Source organism: Parasteatoda tepidariorum, chromosome 1, assembly GCF_982258835.1.
Source record: "Parasteatoda tepidariorum strain Cologne lab strain chromosome 1, Ptep-v5.0, whole genome shotgun sequence".
Taxonomy (NCBI): Eukaryota; Metazoa; Arthropoda; class Arachnida; order Araneae; family Theridiidae; genus Parasteatoda; species Parasteatoda tepidariorum.
This window is the reverse complement of record NC_141755.1, coordinates 34,224,252-34,245,007: the sequence shown is the minus strand read 5'-3', so window position 1 is coordinate 34,245,007 and position 20,756 is coordinate 34,224,252. Positions and strand designations below refer to the sequence as shown.

Here is a 20,756-nt window from a genome sequence, read left to right as displayed (position 1 = left end):
AAGTTTCATTCCATTTCACCATTTTTTATCTTTTCAAACTTTCCAGGTTAAGATGCTTAATTTTATTTAACTTTTCAGATTAATCGTTTTAAGTAAATTTACTTTGTATGAAAGTGAAGAAAAAAAATATTACTCTAGGCTGTAGTTTTAACAACTGACTAAATTATTCATTCTTCATTGCTTTATTCTTGTAGGGAGGGAAAGCAAGAACTCTTTCATAAACATCGACTTTATTAAATTTGTCATAATAACGTTCTTTTAAAATTGTTTTTTCCCTAAATTTTTCACATATTATTTTAAAAACAACAGTATAATCAGAAAATTTCAATTTATTTTTTTTAAGAAGTGCAATTCCTATTTTTGAAAATGCGGTTAAATGCGGTTAAATTCGTCATTAGAATAATATTTTTCCTTGGTAAATTCTATTCGCCTTTCAATTAATTTCTTCTATCAGTTTTATTAATAAAAAAAAATTGAATCTAGCAATGCCCTAATCATATGAAATGCTGGAAAAGCATTCAGAACAAGTGTAATTTTGGTAATTAATGAATCATTAATCTGAAATAAAGAAAGTGTTTTAAAACTCTGGTTAGACCACATTATTCATAGTTTTGCGACCGAAATAGCTTGGTTGGTAACGCGTAAGGCCCATGTCAAAGAGGTCGTGAGTTCGATTTCTACCGGCCGAAAACTCTCCGAGCTGTAAATTGGGACTGTTGCTCTTTAAATCAAGTCACAAAGTTCTTCAAGTTTCCATAAAAAATCAATATCTCTGGGAGTACTGAATTGGAGATTGATCGTTATTTGATTCAGATAAAAATTACGATCTGTGGATGTATGAATGGATCCGCCCTTTAAAAGGGGCTGTGACGTGTGTTCATGACTGAAGTTGTATTCTTGGCCATAGATGGCGCCACAGAAAAACAAGAAACGCCCCCTCTACCTTAATTTCGCTTGGTTTCACCAAACAGGCTAGCTGGTATAGGCAAGTAACATTCGAAACAACACTCGTAATTTTACCAAAAAAAGTTGAATATTCATGAAGCTGGGAAATAACCAAGCAGGCCTACCATAGCTCGGGAAAAAAGCAATGAAGAATGAATGATAATTTTTAATGTTAGAAGTGTTTGAATGATTTGGTTGTAAATTAAAAAATAATCAGTCAAAGAGCAATGAAACTTATTTTAATATGTATTATTTTAATTTTGATCACTACACACTTTTACGTAAGGTGATCTTTTTTTTTTCTCTGGACATGTCAGTTAACTGAAATGTTAAAACTTTGTCGACAATCATTCCTTTATCTAAAGCTTGTTCCAAGTAATTCAATTGTATGAAAAATTATTTTACAAAAGTGACAAATTATCCACCAGCTCATATCAAACAATCAGACTCCACCACAAAAATAAAAAAATAAATGGTAAGGGAATGCATGATGACTATTATACTTGTTTTAATGCTAAAAAAGGACTCTTCCATAAATATGCAATGTTAATAATAGATATTTTCAAAATTATGATACCCATTATTTCAATTTCTAAATGAACCTCACATCAAAAAAAATTAGAACATATTTACAAATTGCCTGTTAAATAATATAAAATAATTTGACTTCTTTGCTAAAATGGAGCAAATTTTAGCAAAGTAATATGTGTTAACAATTGTTTATTTAATTTTTTTAAAGGACATTTTCAATCTGACTTAAAACAGGCACTGCACTCCTATTATCTGAATCAAATTCTTGAACAAATAAACATAAAAACAATAATTTAAACAAAATGTGCCCTAAACAGTTCGTTCTTAATTATCTCATAAAAATTTACATTATTCCAAGGCAAACATGAATTGCAACAAAAGAAGCAAAATTAACAACAACAAAAAAAGAAAAATAACATCAGGGGAGTCTGGACACAGCTCGAAATACGTGTTAAAGAAAATGGACACTGATCAAAACGAGTATTTGAGAAAATCGCAACAGCTCAAAACGCTTTTTTACGAAAAATAAACTTAGTTTAAAATGCGTGTTTAAGAAAATGGACACAGCTTAAAATGCGTGAGTAAGAAAGAGGACGCAGCTCAAAATGCGTAGTTAGGAAAATGGACATAGTTATTGAAGAAAATGGACACAATATTTGATTCCGTTTGCTCGAAATTCTTTAATAAATATTGTTCTTTTCTTAAAGAATAAACTAATTATTCCAAATAAATTCGTAATGTGAAATCATCGATTTGCATACTTGGTACGTCTTATTAAATTAGTCTGTTTTGCTTTTCCAGTGCTTTATATATTATATTACTATATTTTTATTCTTTTCTATATTACTTTTATAAATGAGCTTTAAAAAATTGGAATTCCTGAATATTTTTTATATTATAGATTTTAGATTTTTTTTCAAAAATTTCTGAGCTAATGAGAAATTTAAAATCATGGAAAAAAATTCAAAATAACTAATTTTTGCCTCAATCCCAATTTGTGCACGAAAGCAAGACGAACATGATATTAATTCCCAAATTATTCTTCAAATTAAGTGGACATTACGAACGATGGAATTATTATGCAGCAACACCTAAGATTAAAAAGCTTTCAGACCTGTGTCATGTTCATGAAAAATATATGCTGCATTTAATCATATATGATGCATGGACGCTGAACGCATCGAGACTGGATAAGCAGCTTTATGAAAATTCATGGAAAATAGAGACTAAATGCGATGCTGTTGCTGTCACAGCTCATGCTGCAGAAATGTAATCAGTCATACATAGGACTTTGCTGAATACATATTACTTTATTAGAATCGCACTCAATCATAACTTCAAATAAACATCGTATTGCACATATTCATCAGAAAAAACTTAGGTATAGAATAAGAAATGTAACTAATCTGTTTCTTATTTGGGGATTCGCTTATATTTCAGAAGCGGAATATCCATTAGGTATACTATTCTTGCAAACAATTTTGATCATTTTCTACAGTTTATATATTTACTGCAGTATATAGAAGGTCGTTCTGAATTTTCACGAAAAATTTTATCAAGTGTAACGTTAAAAAAAAAAAAAAAAAAAATTATAATTTTTCTTAAATAACATCTATTCCATTGCTTTTCTTATAAATTGAAGTGAATTTAATTAGTGTTAATGAATACTTTATTATTTAGAGATAAGGCAAAAAATAAGGTATAGAATAAGAAATGTAACTATTCTGCTTCTGATTTGGGAATTTGATTCAATTTTAGACGCGGAATACAATTAGGCATACTATTCTTGGAAATAATTTTATGCATTTTATACAGTTCACACATCTGCTGCAGTACATAGAACGTCGTTCCAACTAAATTTTCACGAAAAATTTCACCAAATGTAATGTTAAAAAAACATAAATAAAATTAATGTTTCATTTATTTATTTTTTTAAATAACATCTATTTCACTGACTTTCTTATAAATTAAAGAGAATTTCATTATTATTAATTAATACTTTATTATTTAAAGAAAAGGTATAGAATAAGAAATGCAAGTATTCTGCTTCTGATTTGGGGATTTGCTTGTATTTTAGACGCGGAATATAACTAGGCACACTGTTCTTGCGAATAATTTGATTCATTATATTTAATTGTTAATACATCTGCGGCAGTACATAGAACGTCGTCCTAACTGAGTTTTCACGAAACATTTCATCCAGTGTAATATTAAAAAATAAATAAATAAAATCAAAAGAAAATGTTTCATTTATTTCCTTAAATAACATCTATTCAAATAATTTTCTTATAAACTAATACGAAATTAATTATTATTAATAAATACTTTATTATTTAGAGATAAACTCTTTTAATCCGATATATGCTAAATCCAGAAAAAATATAGCTGACATAACGCAACACACTTTGAGAATGTTTTATAATTTCTGGCCAAATGGAAAACATTTGAAGCTTAATTTACATTAAATAATGAACATCGATTTCTCAGAAAATACTCCTGCATGTCAATAAAAATTTATAGGAAATTTCGAAGAAAAACTCGTTTTGTTAGTACATAATAAATTAAGAGAATATATCGCTAACATAAGTCAGGACAATATCAAAGTGATTTATAATTTCTGAATGAACGAAAATCACTTAAAACTTTATTTATGATAAGAAGTGAGCGTCAATTAGTCAGAAAATACCCATATACGTCAAGAAATTTATATTTGTTTGAAATTTATATTTATATTATATTTATTTATAAGAAATTTCTAAGCAAAAGGCAGGACTAATCGAGAGTGTTTGGTAATTTATAGCGATGCAGAAATCACTTGAAATTTAAATTATATTAAAAAGTGAGTGTCAATTTGTCAGAAAATACCCATTAAGAAATTAAACCCATTATATTATACCCATTATATTATACCCATTAATTATACCCATTTTAAAGAAAATCTTTTTTAAAATTCAAATCTAAATTCAAAGAATATATCCATATACTGTAAAACATGACACACGTTCCTGTACTGCAAAACATGACACATGAGGATGTTTCAAAATTTCTAGAAATAAGGAAATCTGAAAGTTAATTTTTATTAAAATGTGAGCGTCAATTTATCAGAAAATACCCATATATGAGCAATTCTACGAATAAACGTCAATTAAGCGGCCAAAAAAAATTTGGGTGGGGGGAGGCACGCTATTTCTACATGAATTTTCTTCTTTTTTACACCCTAAAAAAGCAAGAAAAAACCGTGAACATGAAATTTTTTCTTTGTGACATACTTTAGATGACAAAATACCAATTTTAAATTTTTCCCGATTTTTTCAATTTACGAACTTCGATTAAATTTCTTTATTTTTGTTTTTCATACTAAAATATAATCTTACAGTAAGAAATCTCTATAAATACATTTTAAAGAGACATTATAATAATATTATATTTATGTAAAAATCGTTTTATCTGAATAAATGGCTCAGATTTATCAGATTTATCTCGTAAATTGAAAAAATCGGGAAAAATTTAAAATTGGTATTTTGTCATTTAAAGTATGTCACAAAGAAGAAATTTCATGTTCACGATTTTTTCTTGCTTTTTTAGGATGTAAAAAAGAAGAAAATTAATGTAGAAATAGTGTGCCTCCCCCCCCCCCCCAAAAAAAAATTTCTTTTTTTTATACCGCCTAATTGGCGTTTATTTGTAGAATTGCTCATATGTCAAGTAATATTCTAAGGAAATTTTAAAGAAAAACTTGTCTTGCCCGCTATATATATAAAATATATATCATAACATAAAATAGCACACATTGAGAATGGCGAAATTATAATGAAACGGAAATCATTTGAAAATTAATTTATATTAAATAATGAGCGTCAATTTGTCAAAAAACTCATTTTGTCAAAAAATATTTTCAGGAAATTTTGAAGAAAAATTTCTTTTGTCCGATGCATGCTAAATCTAGAAAATATACCACTAACAAAAAGCAGGCATTTTGAGAGTGTTTTATATTTTTTGACGACAAGGAATTAATTTGAACTTAATTTATATTAAAAAGCGAGCGTCAATTTGCCGGAAAACATCCATATATGTCAGAAATATTAATAGGAAATTTAAAAGATGAACTTAATCCAATACAATACAATGATTTCGCAAAATTCATTAATATTTAGGAAATTTAAAGTTTCCATTTACTAATTCTCCATCAATCTAGGAAAATATTTCCTTGGGGCCCCGAGATATCCACTTTCATGTCACTTATATTTTGCGTGGATAATCTTTAAGCCTAAAACAAGACTGCCGTTTGTCTCTCAGTCTGACAGCGTTGAGTTGAGGATTAAAAAATAAAACCCTTAAAACTGTCTGAATGGGAATATTATTATAAAAATTTCCACGCACTAGATGTGGTACTATATAATTTTATGTATTCAAATACGTTACATTTCATATAAACGAGAAAAGTCAGCCCGCTCATCGAATAAACTTTTAGAAATTTTAAATTTCATTTTATTTAAATCTGTTTCTACACTTTCAAAGAATAGGTTTATTTTTATTTCTATTTAAATCAAAAGTTTGCACATTTTCGTAGAAATGAAACTTGACTTATAGCACAGAATGCGGTGACGTGTAAATTTAATATCTTTCCCAAACATGAAATGGCATTTTTCGGATTCTATGCACTCGATAACGTTCTCTTTTTATTCATTTGATTAATTTAAATTTTAATACCCTGAGCGTAAATGTAATTGTTTTAAAAATTCCTTGGCATAATATTATTTTAAATAAAAATATAACAAAGGCAAATTTATCACAGATTTATGAGGAAATTTTGAAGAGAAGATGGAGACAGGCGGAACATACTCTTAGTTCAAAACGGGTTAGCCCTGCTAACATAGCACTTACTAGGGCACTCGATGAAAAATGCTAAAAAGGAAGACGGAGACTTTGCTTGGTAAGGAAACATGCACCAAAATTTATGAAAACAAAATTAAATTGATGTGAGGAGGCACCAGGACTAGCTCAGAATAGTAATGCCTGGAAAGACTTGAGGCCTTATGTGCCAGTTGGTGCGAAGGGGATAGGGAAGGTATAAAAGTAGTTAACGTCACATTTAATCACATTTTTATATTAGTACAGTAGTTATAGCAAAAAATTATGTTTCTTCGGAAAAATTTACGAAAAAAAATTTTTTTAAAAAAGCTTCACGTTTTCATTAACGAAATCAAACACTCTTTTGCTTCCTTTAAAAAAAAACTGGAATGATTTAAGGGAGAGAAATGGTTTTATTTCAGACAGGGAAGCGAGACATTTTCCGTTGTATTTTCTCGCTGAAAAGAATGAAATCGCTATCCAAACTATGATACTAATAGTTTAGAAGTCATAAGCGCTTTAAGTACAAATTTGTACTTAAACTATTTACGAATACGTATTTTATGTTCTTGATATTACGCATCTGACGTAAAGAAGTGACGCATTGTTTCTGTACAATTTCTTATGGTGAATTGAATGAAACTACCCACGTCAATGGACCAAATAGTTCAAAAAGTTCAGGAGTTTTATGTAAAGTACTACTTCCGACGCTTATTTATGCATACCCTTTACAATGCTGTCAAGGAACTAACTTGACAGACAAAATATATTTTCAAATTAATCTTATACGCTGAACTAAATTAGATAATTCACAAGACGATTACCGGACTAATAAACCTGCAAATAAAGCGGTTTTTGACTAACCATGGTTTCCGATGTTTGATTACTTCCTGAAATTTTCAAATTCAAAAATGTTACAAGCATGATTCCCAATAATATAGTTTATAATCCGATATCAAATTTTATGTTTCATTATTTAGTAATTAATATAACTTAGTTTAACTATGAATCAACACATTTCCTTTCAAATAAATACATTTACTTAATATTTCTTCACTCAAAAATTTAACCTCACTTAAACTTTAAATATCATTGTATTTTAATTTTGAATCAAAATCTTTTAGAGTTCATTAACAGGATAATATCTAGTTAAATATTCATTGAAGTTTCTTTGCTTTATTTTATCTTAACACATTTATGCCATGTTGCCATGCTTTGGGGATTGAATAAGTCATGCCTCTTCTTAAAACACTGGATTTTTTTTTCAGCAAAGAAAATTTTACCGTAAGATTTAAATATTTCCTGCTAAAAATAATATGGAGTATTAACAGTTTTTTTTCTAGTATAAATTATGTGCAAAATTATTAAAACAATTGCAACAAATTTGATTTTTAGAAGGAAAACTAAATTATATGAATAATAGTACTGAATTAAGCATTCAAAGAAAATGTTCTTAAAATATATCAAAATTGTAAAATTCACGTTTTAATTTGAAAAAAAAAATTCTTTTGCATTTTACTTTTTTACAAAGGAATAGACCAGATTTAAATAAACATATTTTAATACAAATTTTAGCGACCTTTTAGCAAATGTGCAAGTAAGTTTTGGAATACAAAGCATTTTTTTCTAAATAATATACTATAATACATCTATATTATTCGAATGCAAATTTAATAGTTCAGCCAAATTTACACTTGGCGTGTAGTTTCATGTTTATGTGTTGCCATAATTTTGGTTGTTATGCTAAATTACCGCGTAGTGTGTATTAATGAATAAGTTTATAAATTTATATCTTACTTTCGAAAATGCTGTAATCACTAAGATTTAACGTTAAACTTTCGACACAGTGTGAGGACATTAATCCACAGCAGAAACTTCCACGCATAGATCGAGAAGTTCCGAAACGGCTGAATGAGTGTGAAACACGAAGAGAAAGCAGAACGGCAGTCTACCACCTCCACTTCATGCCCCACACTCCCCCAGACGTTTCGAAACTTCCGATCCACACCTGCACATTTTCCTGTTGCAGATAGATGTCCCCGTAATGTATAGAAAGCATCCATTAAATGCCAGCTCGTAGCAGCATTTCAGTGAAATAAATTTCAAAATTTTTAAAACATTCATCATTCATATTATACTCGAGATTTACAGGAAGTTTTCGTATTTCATTATTTTAAAAATACTATTTTAAACTTTATTATGCTGAATACAATCTTGCAACTTTTGTTTATTTAAATGCAGTCTGTTCAAGAATTTTGACATTTTAATATAGATATGTTATGAACACATGAAGTTTTGGTTATGCTAAAAATACATTGTATAAAATATAGATTAATACTAATATCAATTTAAGAACAAATTAAAGCATGAAGAGTCAGTCTAGCTTTTCGATAAAAATTACGATTTATACAATTTTAATCGTTTGTCTTTCTATTTAATGCAACATTAGATGTCGAAAAAAAGTTTACTTTAAAAATTATGTTAAGTTTCTTTAAACTAGTTTTAATTCAAGACTTTAGCACGTTCGATTTTTTAATTTAAATATTGGAATATTTAAATTTTTCATATTGTAAAAGTGTTGATTGTTGTTGTTGTTGTTAATTTACGTCGCACTAGAGCTGCACAATGGGCTATTGGCGACGGTCTGAGAAACATCCCGGAGGATGATCCGAAGACATTCCATCACAATTTTGATCCTCTGCGGAGGGGAATAAAAGTGTTGAAGAGAGAAGATTTATTGCCAATAGCAGAACTTTTTAGTACACCCAGTTCATTTGTTATTCATAAAAAAGTACCTCTGTCTAGAATGGTGGTACAGGATATTTCTTATCTGTAAGTATTCCTCACGTTTGCGCATGCCTCAGGTCTACATCAATTTCATCAAAGCATGGGTGAAGTAAAAGAAAAAAAAGTCGCGGTCTTTGACATCTTTCGTGCATACTTCAGGCAGTATACTTCAGGCACAACCAAATTAATTACTCATTCTCGATGTCAATCTTCCTGGTGTAGAATATTCCCTTCGAAAAGGAACAGTATCACGATTTTACGAATTTGCTTTCATTTCATTCTGGAAACATGGCAATATATACAAATGAATTAATCAGGAGGGGTCAAATTAAAAATATTTTGTTATAGTTTCTTAAAAGGAATAACGTAGCAAATTTGTATGAGTACTTTTTATTTAATTCTAAAATAGAAACGGAATATTCACTAAGAAAAAAAAGTAGAATTATTCGAAATTACTTTCATCAATCCACAATAAATATGAACTCCTCTAAATAAAATGTATATCAAATTAGTCTTTAAACTTTTTCAATTAATTGCACTTAGCATTTTCTCATAATCGAACACTACTTTGTTAATTATTTGTGATTTTCTAGGAGAAAATATTTTAGAGAGTTCGATGATTCCTTGATTGCATACTTGAAAAATCTAATTTTAATTATTAAACAAAAGGTAAATTTGGATAACAGTATCAATTTTCCATGTCATTTAATGATGTGAAAAATGTTGTAAATTAGTTTAAGGTATATTGACTAGTTAATAAGATATCTGCTCTAGAAATTATCAGTTAATATTTTTTCATCAACTAAATTTTTGCACTTCGAAAATTTCATTTTATTAAACACTAGATTTGATTTTATTAAACACTAGACAGCTTTGCAAGCTTTAGTTGAAAAATGTCCCATAAAATCCTTTTTTCTTAAACTTTAAAAACAAGGAAGATTAAATTAAAAATAATGGCCAAGAAGAAACAGTATTCTGTGACCTAAATTTGGATGAGAATAATTTTATTTTGATAGAAGAAAAAACATCGGTGGACGATGTGCAAAATATTAAAGAACACAATTAATTTGCACTAATTGAACAGCTAAAAAAAGTTTTAAACTTAAAATCAAAACCCTAAATGATTTAACAAATATATAACATTCCAAACCAAGTTTTGGGAATAAATTTTTTATTTCATTTTAACCAGCATTAAAAGACGAAGAAATGGTCTTACAAAACCAGAAGAAGAAAAAAGGTCCCTGCAGATAGGTCACTCACAAAAGGATGTAAAAAAGCGATGTTAAAAACAAAAAGATGTTAGGGTTAAACTCTACGAAAGAAAGCTTTCATTCGTATAGTTATATTCTTATAGATTATTCAGCTATCTGAATAATCTATGTTGTAAATATTTATTCCATTTTTAATTTTGTTAAAGAAGAGTAATTTCGCCGTTAAGGGTAGTCAACATTTGTCGTTGATTTTGCTATATGAGGAAAACGTGAAATTCTAGATGACTTCAATGCCGAAATTTAATGACATTGAGAAAAAAAATTTTTTTCTATTTACTATTATTGCCAAATATAGGTATAATTAGCTAACGTTGTTTACCTTCCACTTAACCGTCACGTTCTCAAGAATAATTCAGACAGCTGCCTGAATTATTCCCTAATTAGGGAGTAATTCAGGCAGCTGTCTGAATTATTTTGTTGTGTTGGTTTTAAAGCAAGGTTTTCAAAGTCAATGTGATTTTACCAATTGCGAGATCAGTCTTCTTATATTGCTAGTCTATGAATTTGACTTGTAGTGAAAAAATTTTTGAAATTGTAGTACTATAATCGATAACAATAGTGATGAAAAAAATCATAAGATAGACTGTGAGTTTGACTTATGTACTACGACATGATTCTCCCACTTATTTTGGATAAAATTTAGTTACTTTTATAATATTACTTCATTTTTTATCATAGAAATGTGATTAAAAAATGGCAAAAAATAAAATTGAATTTTGTGTATGTTAGAATATGTAATGCGTGAATACATTGCGCATATTCAATATTAATTAACATGGTTTATACATATTTAATTTCTTACATTACATAAATATTCAGAATGCCTCATAATAATCTCCTAGAATTTATATACTTATCAAAAATGAAGCTAAGAAAGTATACACGTCAGGGACTGCACATTGATTTTTAGAGGAGGGGAAAAACCGATACCGCGCATCTTTCATCCCTTCTCAAGCTGATACAAATGGTCACCCACCCTCTGTCTGTTGCCAATGATGGTAGACTTCCATAGTCTACTGAGAACCAAGTGGAACTATTGTGGAATCAAATCCTTTTTAAGAACGAGAAATAAAGTTCAGGGAGCATTCTCGCTCGAATTGAATTGACGGAAAATTATATGAATCGCATACAGTAAGAATGCTCCATAAAGAGCCAATCTCACTGTGCGCGAGCAAGATCCTGATTCGCGAGTTTCTCATGGGATAATATTTTACACCAATCTGGTTCACATGGAATTTTTCTCTTGGAAAAAAAAAATTGCAGGTAGTAAGAATGGTTGTTAAGGTGATTCACTGATCGAAAACGAAATCGGGCCATCACGGTTTATGGAATCTTTTATTAATTCCATACAACTCAACTCTAATTGTTGTCAATTAATAATCGAAACTCGTCTGGTTATAAAGTTTTACGCCTGTTTTTGATGAAACCTTTTTTTTACTAACTATCAAGTTAAATTTGAAATGTCCCAAATTCAAACAATGAAGAAAACTGTTAACCAATTACGTCAGGAGGCTAATATTCAAAGAATACCCGTTTCCCAGGCTTGCGATGAGTAAGTGGAACTACTCAGATGTAGCGATAGAAATCGATCCTCGAATGATAACTTTTTAATTATCATACAGAGTACTTATCTAAGTTATAGTGTAAAATATAATTTATTTTTTGCATTTTTCAGAAATTACTCTATTTGATTCGAGTGTTTAGAATTTATTTCGAAAAATATAATGGGTGTTGCTACAAACGATTGGGAGCAATAGAATATTTTTAATGACCGGATTTACATTCTCTTAACATTTAAACCTATATTGTATAATCAGGATTATGATATTTCTATATTCCTAGCTATATTATGATATTTGACTCTAATATTTATAATTTTCAATACAGTTAATATTAATTGTCTAAGGAAAGAGAAATGATATGAGCAATTTAAGTGACTTTAAGTTAAATAACATTGAAAAAGAAGATAATAATCTCGAAAAATGGGAAGTTTGACAAGAAACTCAGGAATATTTCCGTATTGTGATCTGTCTCGCCAACTACAATCGCCAAGATGCCAAATAGATTTTGAACTTGCAAATTTTTTTAAGAAAGCATGTAGATGTTTTACGAGTTATACCTATCCTTTTCTGTGATGTTTTCTTTAGTTTCTCGCCGGCCACTGCCCGGTAGTTTCCAAGACTTGACGATTATTCTGCCACAGATCACGATACGGAAATCTCCCCAGAAATTCTCATCTCATTTCGTAAAAAATAAAATCCTGTTTATTTAAATAGTATATTATTTAAGATAGCTATTTTGTTCCATTTTATAGTGATATTAATTTTATAACAATTTCCTTCCTGTTTACTTAATGCTGTTTTTAGCCATTCTCTTTCAGGCAACTAAAGTGTGTTATGCGAAAAATAATCTTTATTTTTAGGATACAGAATAGCATATTGGTAAAAATTGTATGAAGGCAACAAGATTTTAAAAAAAGTCATATACTTAAAATTAAATTTTTTAGGAACCAGTCGACCGATTTCGCTCAAAGTTAATATTTTGCTGTGTAAAATTGCATTCTTTAAAATGAGGCAATAAAATTATATACATTTCAGCTCAAAAAATTTTAAATTATTCTTAAATAAAATAATAAAAATTACACTGAAAGTTATTTTTTGCATGGAATTTTCTTAGGGTAAATGAATTTTACAATTGTGTGCAAAAAGTTTTCTACTCACTTAACTAGAACTTAATTCATATTTTTTGTTTTTAGTCTTATGAAATACTGTAATGAGCATCAAAAAGCTGATGTTTTAGTAACTGGTATGAGCCCATCTGATAATCCTTATCGAGACATCAAAGGCTGTATCATCATATGGTGAGTAGAAATGTAAATAGTTTACTGCAGATGCATAATTTGTTATAACATTGTGAATCAAGGCATATAAAATTAATTTAAAAAAAACTATATTCATTGTTCTTTTACTCAAAATCCATGTGCAAATGACTTTGAAATTCTTGAGTAAAATGTTGACTCTTTAAAAAAAAATGGCATGTTTAATTAAGTTCAAGAAGGCATGAGCCAGAAATTTAGGGAATTAAATTTAAAAAAATTGACATCCATACCAAAATCATGACACTATTCAACTGGAAAATTATAAAATTCATAGGGGTATTATAGAAATTTCTTGTCATCCTTAAAAATAATTTTTTCTTTAAGACAAGCAATTTTAATAACACAACTGATTTAATAACAAATATTATATTGTGAATTAGAAACATAAATAATTTTCCGATAAAAAACGATGACCTATATTGTACATTTAATGTTTATTTCATCTATGGTTCATTAACTACCTCTTATAAATCTGCGTACCTTTCTGATTTCTTTAGTGCCCCTCTAAAAGTCTTCACTGCTCAAAGGAGGTGTGATATTGCCCATTTTGGAAACCTTGGATCTAAATAAATAGTGATTAGGAAAATGTCTAAATTTTTAAAAATAATATTTCTGTTCACGACTGTGAATAAAAAATTTCATGTTTTGATTTTCTTTTTTCTATAATATCGATTTTTTTGTGAGATTGACAACATTGATTATATGTCATTAGAAAATCTGCTTTAGCTGCTACACAGAAGCAAACATAATTTAAAGTTTAAAAATTGCACCTAAACACAGCTTTTTGGTAACTGGTAAAAATTACTAGGTGCCATTAATGCCTAACTTTTACCTTCTTATTTCTAACTCTGATTTTATCCATATTTTGTCAACTTATTTTAACTCCTTTGAAATATGATTTTCGGTGTTGAAAAGTAGAGTGAAACGAGATAAAAAATTGTTAAATGATTGACTTGTGCAAAAAGTTGTTCATATCTTTTAACAGACATTAGTAGTATTTCTGTTAATCATGCTTCTGAGATGTTGATGTTAGCATCGTAAAAATGTAATAAACTCATAATTTTAACTTTTATTTATTACAAAACACTGTTTCGTTAAACTATTATAACCTAGATGTCTTTCATCTGAATACTTCTGATATTTAAAGTTCATTCTGAATTTAAAGGAGTTTTTTAAGCCTCCATAAAAATGATGTAAAGGAAGAATTTTAAGATGAAATATCTTTATTCTTATTATTTGGCAAAAAGATATTTATTAATCTTTCAATCATTTAGCCCCGAAGTCAAATTGTATGGAAATTTTCCTGCTACACACTACTCTCCTATTAAATAGCATTTGAAAAACTGGTGGGCTAACGCTCAGTGGGTCAAAGGATGTAACCTCTAAAATAGAAATATTTCAATTAACCGAGATCAGTCCGTCCCCAATTAAAATTTGTCCAAGGTGGATAATCGAACCATAGGACCATATTTTCTTGCAAAGAAAAAAAAAATTTATAATAAAATAGTAAAAAGATTTTGTAACGTACCCATAAAGTTAACAGATTTCAATAACAATGAATCTCAAATCCTGTTATCTCTGATAAAATCATTAGAAAATTTTCATCTTAACTCAATAACACGAAAATTTAGAAATTTTCACTTGGTCTAGTGCTTAAGTGTGGATCTCAAACTGAGTTTAGAGTTATCATCTACTGATTTTCCCACAAAACAAATTATTATTATGTTGTGGTTTCTTTTGTAATTGGTCTTAATTAAATTTTTATATTTATTTGTCTGCATACAGACTAGTAGGGAATGTTATGTTTTATGTTAAAAACCATTATTAAAATGTAGTACACTTTGATGACTCCTGTTTCATGTAAAAAAAAAAATTCAAATCTTTAAATTTCTCTACTAATAAAATATATAATTCATGACATATATTAAATATTATTTCAATATATTTCTTTTAATTTCTAATTATAATTCTATTAATTAATTATTTGTATAATTTTCAGATATATGAAGTCCAGGGTGTTGATGTTAACCCAGTAATGACAAAATCTGAATTGTATTCTGATGGATCTACATGCAACCCCTCTAAAATTGTGTTCACTGCTTTGTTCTTTTTTTTTCATTGGCATATTATATAAATGAACTATCATCATTAGTTGCATGTTGCAAATTCTGCCCTTTTTAGCAGACAATTTTGCCTCCATCCACATTTGTGTAGCTGATGAATTATAGTCCCATTTTTATTCATGTGATGTGGAAACTTATCTTTTATTCTTCTTGCATTGGCTCTTAAATCCATTATTTTCTTTATCTTTTTTTCTAAGTAAACTATTCACTGGAATCTCTGGTTTATTGCTAGATTTTTAGATGTGCTATTTACTTTTTTAATATATTATTTTATTATATATCTTTTATTTTATTTGTATGTTTTTTTACACACTTTTACTGTTTACTTAATTTGGATATCATTATTTTAGAATTATGCGATCATTCAGCTTTGATGTCAATGGTGAATTTGTATAACTGTGCAATATCAGAATGTTATCCTTCATGAATTCCTCTTTGCCCGTGATAATGATAGAACAAATACTTGTTGTTAAATGTGCAAATAAGGTGTACCAAGATCAATGTTTTTCACTTGACATTTTTAAAAATTTATAAGAATATAAACGGTTTTTCCCAACAAAAAATTGTAGAGTTGCCGTAGAATTTTATTTATCTGTTTGTCCATTTTTTCCGAGTGTTTCTATGATATCTGACATTGATTTTGTAGCTTATTTAAATTTGCTTTTAAATTTTTGCTATTTATCTTGCTTCAAAATTAGTATTGTAACTTTATTATTTATTTTCCTTTAAATATTGCCAATAAATGTTTCCATTATTGTAATTTCTGCCTTATTTCTTTGATTTATACATTTCATTAACAATACCTTGTTAAATATATATTTGCCATTAAATGCAATCTATGCTATTTAATTTCAGGTTTGGCAAAGTTTTGAGACTGTCTTGTAAAAACCATGACATTTTCCATCTTATCTTAACCCACTGGCGGTTAATGAAATGGGCAAAATTGGGAGAACGTTTCTCCCCTACACACAGTTCCCCTATCCATTAACATGGAAAAACCGGTTTTGCTATGCAGAGAAGACTGCAGGTTAAAATGCGACTTTTTACATGCAGAACCGTCAGTGGGTTAAACTGTCTAAACTCTATTAAACCGGCCACAATTTTTCTGTCTATAGCTAGATTTTGTACCAGTTTTGTTTAGACAATACAAAAACATTAAGAAATTAGCAAAACATTGTACTATGAAATTAACTTATATGGATTAAAATGCCGATCAAATTCCTTAAAATATGTTTTAAAAAATTGAAATAGTTGAACAGGTTTTCATCTCCCGCATTTAAGAGCCAGTTTTAATACTTGCCCTTTTCTTGAAAAAGTTACATTTATTTTATTATCCATGTGCCAGAATTGAAATGTTTCATTAATAGAAATCTCATTCATTATCAGAAATATTCAAGTGTTTATTTTTGAAAAATTATACAGTAGCAATTATTATATTTCAATGATTTATATAGTTCATTTTAAGAATAAAGTATCCGTGATTGTGATCACAACGGAGCTAATATGTTTGATGAACCTTTGAGGTAGCAAATCTATAACTTAGAGCTGTTTTGAAAGCTATGATTAAATAAGGTTTTGAGCCTGTTGGAAAATTTTTAAAAAAATAATGAAGCATGCAATGTATGAACATCTCGTGTAAATTTTATTTTCATATTAAAAATGTTTAGGACAGAATGAGACTGGCAGTGTTTTTTTTTATATATAACCTTTGTTGAACAGCCGACCCAATTTCGGGTTTACGGCTGCTAATGTTCAACTCCATAGCCTTGTCATATTGAAGACAAGGGAACTTCTGGATCACGTATTGGAATAAATTTGTCTTCATGGAGGACTTTTTGATGGAACTAACCCTAATTTGCTATCCATGGAGAAGAGAACCACCCATGGTTAGCCTGACGACAAGGGTACTCTAACCCTTTCACGTCAGCCCAAGCCGGTTGCGAAATTCATATCGACCAGCCATTGCTCGGATTCGAACCCAGTTCACCTTATTGAAGGTGAACGCTCTATCTCCTGAGCCATCATGTTTGTTTTTTGATGTAATTATACTGGTTTAATAAATTAATATATATTTTTGTCTCTGTTTCCAACTACGCCAGAGCAAAATTTTAAATATATTAATTTATTAAATAATGCAAAAAAAAACTTACAATCTGTCGGTTCTAAAATTTTAATATCAAAATAAAATTATTGATACTGTGTTGCATGATTCATTATTTTTCTTGTTTCCCTAAAAGTCCTGTGTCAAGACTTCTAAGAAAGCAAGGCTGATGGAGCGTTTATTCTATTTATTTCTTGCATGTTCTTTTTGCATTCCCTATCGTCAAATTGTCGTTTGGTGAACGAGTTTTTTTTTTTTTTTTTTTTTTTTTTTTTTTTTTTTTTTTGCAAAATTCTTTTTCTAGTTCAAATAATGCACAACAAAATTTCACATGCCTCCATCAACCAAAACATTCTCGATATTGGTATAAACAAGATAATTTTAATTATAACTACCCTGTGCATGTTTCAAAAACTTTCAAGCTTATTATTATTCAATAATGATTTAATATATATGTTTCTCAGGGTAAAATTATACCCTGAGAAACATGATTCAATGTATAGTAGGCAGAACTGTATACTAGTTTCAAATTTCATACGTCTTTTTCATTGAAAATGCTTGAATTACATTAAATTTTAATCCTTATAGTTTAAATTAGGTCGCATGCACCTCTCTTCTAACTGAAAAAGCTAATATTGGATATAGGAAACCATACACAAGGGCCACTATATCTTAATCTCGTTAACAGCTTCAAAGTTTTTTTGTGGCTCCATAATTATTACCCTGTATTTTAATTCCCTAAAGTATTTAAATTAATCTATATAATAAAAAAGGTTCTACCACCAGTGGCGTAGTGAGGGGTGGGCAAGGGGGGTCATCATGCCCCGGGCGCTACTCGCAAAGGGGCGCCAAATGGTCCGCAAAACAAAAAATTGTAGGATAATTTTTATTATAATTGATTTCTGGAAAATATATTTTAAATTTAGTGCCAGTGTAATATAATAAATGCTAATTCGTAAATAAAAAGGAACACTAATAGTCTAAATAAAAGTGTAATAATATATTCATAATGGAAATGGCACGTCTTTTCTACTGGCAGGACTGACTCGACCTGTGTCTGTCTGCACTTCCTTATAGCATCTACGCTGTGTGGTTACATAAATTATCTCCTTTCTTGATTTGTCTGATGAAATAATATGTCATAATGAATATTTGCTGTGTACAAAGTACAAACATTCTTTCTTTCAGAATAGAACACTAATTATTTTTATTTCTATAAACGCTATGTAGCTTACGCTTGAAAACGATAACAACAACACTCTTATGTACTTATATGTACAGTCACTGAAAAAAATATCCCGAAAATAACAACTGAAGGATCGTCTATTTTTTAATATAGATACTTCTCAGGCACAGAACAAATACAGCGTTTTGTCGTTTCTAGGAAAGGACACAAACGCCGTCTTTGTTGTGTGCCTGAGAATTATCTGTATTAAAAAATAAATAATTCTCTAATTGTTACTTTCCGGATACTTTTTTCTGTGACTGTACGTATCCGTGCAACTTGCGACAGGTTGCGGGAGTCCGCAACAAATTCGAGAAATACTCGAAATATTAACGTTTAAGTTATTTTGTGTGTGTATTTTTCAGTTTTGCGCCCTTGTCATCGCGCTCTGCTTAGAATAAAAATGAAATGTTATGAAATATTAAATGTTATAAGTTTAATGTTAGCATAAATTATAGTGTATATTTCACTGTGTTCACCTTTCAAGTTCAAGGCATTCCTGGTAAGAAAAAAACAAATAATGAGGCCTTGCTGAAAAACTAGCACTTCAAGATGGTACAAATGTAGGAAACCTATTATCTTTACTTAGACTTAGCTCAGTTTGATCCGCTACTAGCAAATCATCTTAAACATGCCACAGAAAATCCAAAAACTGTCTCATATTTGTCAACACAGATTCAAAATGAATTCATTCATCTTCTGGCATCTACAGTTCGAAATCAACTAATAAATGATATCAAAAGAAATAAATATTATAGACTTTTGTTTGATTCAACTCCTGATATCTCTCATCGAGAACAAATGTCCCAAGTCGTTAGGTTTGTAGATGTTGATTTTAACAATAACAAAGTTTCCATCCACTACTCTTCGACTGAGCCAACGAACTTCAGGGAAATAAGGGACATCAAAAATTTTTTCGTCCAAATCTTGTAAAAACTGCCTGAACTGTCGGTGATTTAGTCCTCTGCTCCTTATAAAATTTACATTTTTAATTATAGGTAGCATGACATGGTCCATTTTTAAATGCTTGGATGCCAATGATTCCTGATGAATTATACAGGGAAATCCCACAAAATTTTCTGATGTTTTCTGTTTTAATTTAGTTACAACGCCCGAATGATTGCCAGCCATGGCAGTAGCGCCATCCGTAGTTGTGCTGTTAAGTATATTCCAGTCGAAGATTCCGCTTGCTGCTAAGAAATGTCGTTACTGTCTACCTCTCTCGCTTGTCTAGGCACGCGCTGCCCTTGAAATTACTTGTAAATGTAGTGTGCACATTTTAAAACTTCCGTAGAGGAATCGAGTGAAGTCTAAAAGCTCTAAAAAACACGATTCTCCTTTCTGTGACATATCGCGATCGCGGGCCGTATATTTGACATGACTGGGCTAGAGAATATAGTAGAAGTATTTGAAAAATTAGCAGAGGACACTACCACTACAAGTGACACTAGCAGTGAAGCTACAATTCTGTTGCAAAATGTACTAACTTTTAGTTTCATAACTTCAGTTCATTTCTGGTATGAAATCTTAAGGAGGAATGATAGTGTGCAGCTAAGATTACAAGATCCTAGACTGAATTTTAGAGAAGCGTTCCATGATCTTGAATCATTAACGACTGAACTAGCCGAAATTCGAGACAAGCTCTGTGAAGAGGCAATCGAAAAAGCGAAGTTTCTTTGTGAAAAATGGGATAATGATACAACAATGCGTGTAAGAAGACGACGCAAAATGCCCGAAGAATTGGCTCGAGATGTTGGTCTTTCAGCAGAAAGTGAAATTTCTCGCTTTAGGAAAAGCGTTTTTGATCGACTCCAACAAGAAATATGTACACGATAAAGTGATCTTAATTTCAAATTTGGATTTCTACTAGACTTTGAAAATTTATTAAACGAGGATAATGTTGATAACGACCTTGAAAAAAATTGCAAACATTTGAGTGAATTTTATAATACAGATATCAATGGAATAGAACTCTTTATCGAAATATGTGACTGCAAAATGTTACTCCGCAGTAGAAAAGAAATTGAACCCAAAACTCCATTAG

The 20,756-nt window shown here is 29.5% G+C and overlaps 1 protein-coding gene across 1 annotated transcript; it reads left to right on the top strand.

The window, feature by feature from the left end:
• The first annotated feature begins 11,731 nt into the window (after positions 1-11,731).
• Positions 11,732-16,146, top strand: LOC147816376 (guanine nucleotide-binding protein G(I)/G(S)/G(O) subunit gamma-12-like). Its single transcript, XM_087161636.1, has 3 exons — positions 11,732-11,937; positions 13,141-13,245; positions 15,263-16,146. Coding segments are annotated over exons 1-3 (198 nt in total). The 5' UTR covers positions 11,732-11,845; the 3' UTR covers positions 15,264-16,146.
• Positions 16,147-20,756: the final 4,610 nt, after the last annotated feature.

Bases quoted from the DNA above. Each gene is read 5' to 3' on its own strand.
- LOC147816376 (XM_087161636.1), top strand. From the start codon at position 11,846: ATGTCCCAAATTCAAACAATGAAGAAAACTGTTAACCAATTACGTCAG. The intron at 11,938-13,140 runs GTAAGTGGAACT...TTTTGTTTTTAG, and splicing joins GTTTCCCAGGCTTGCGATGA to TCTTATGAAATACTGTAATG.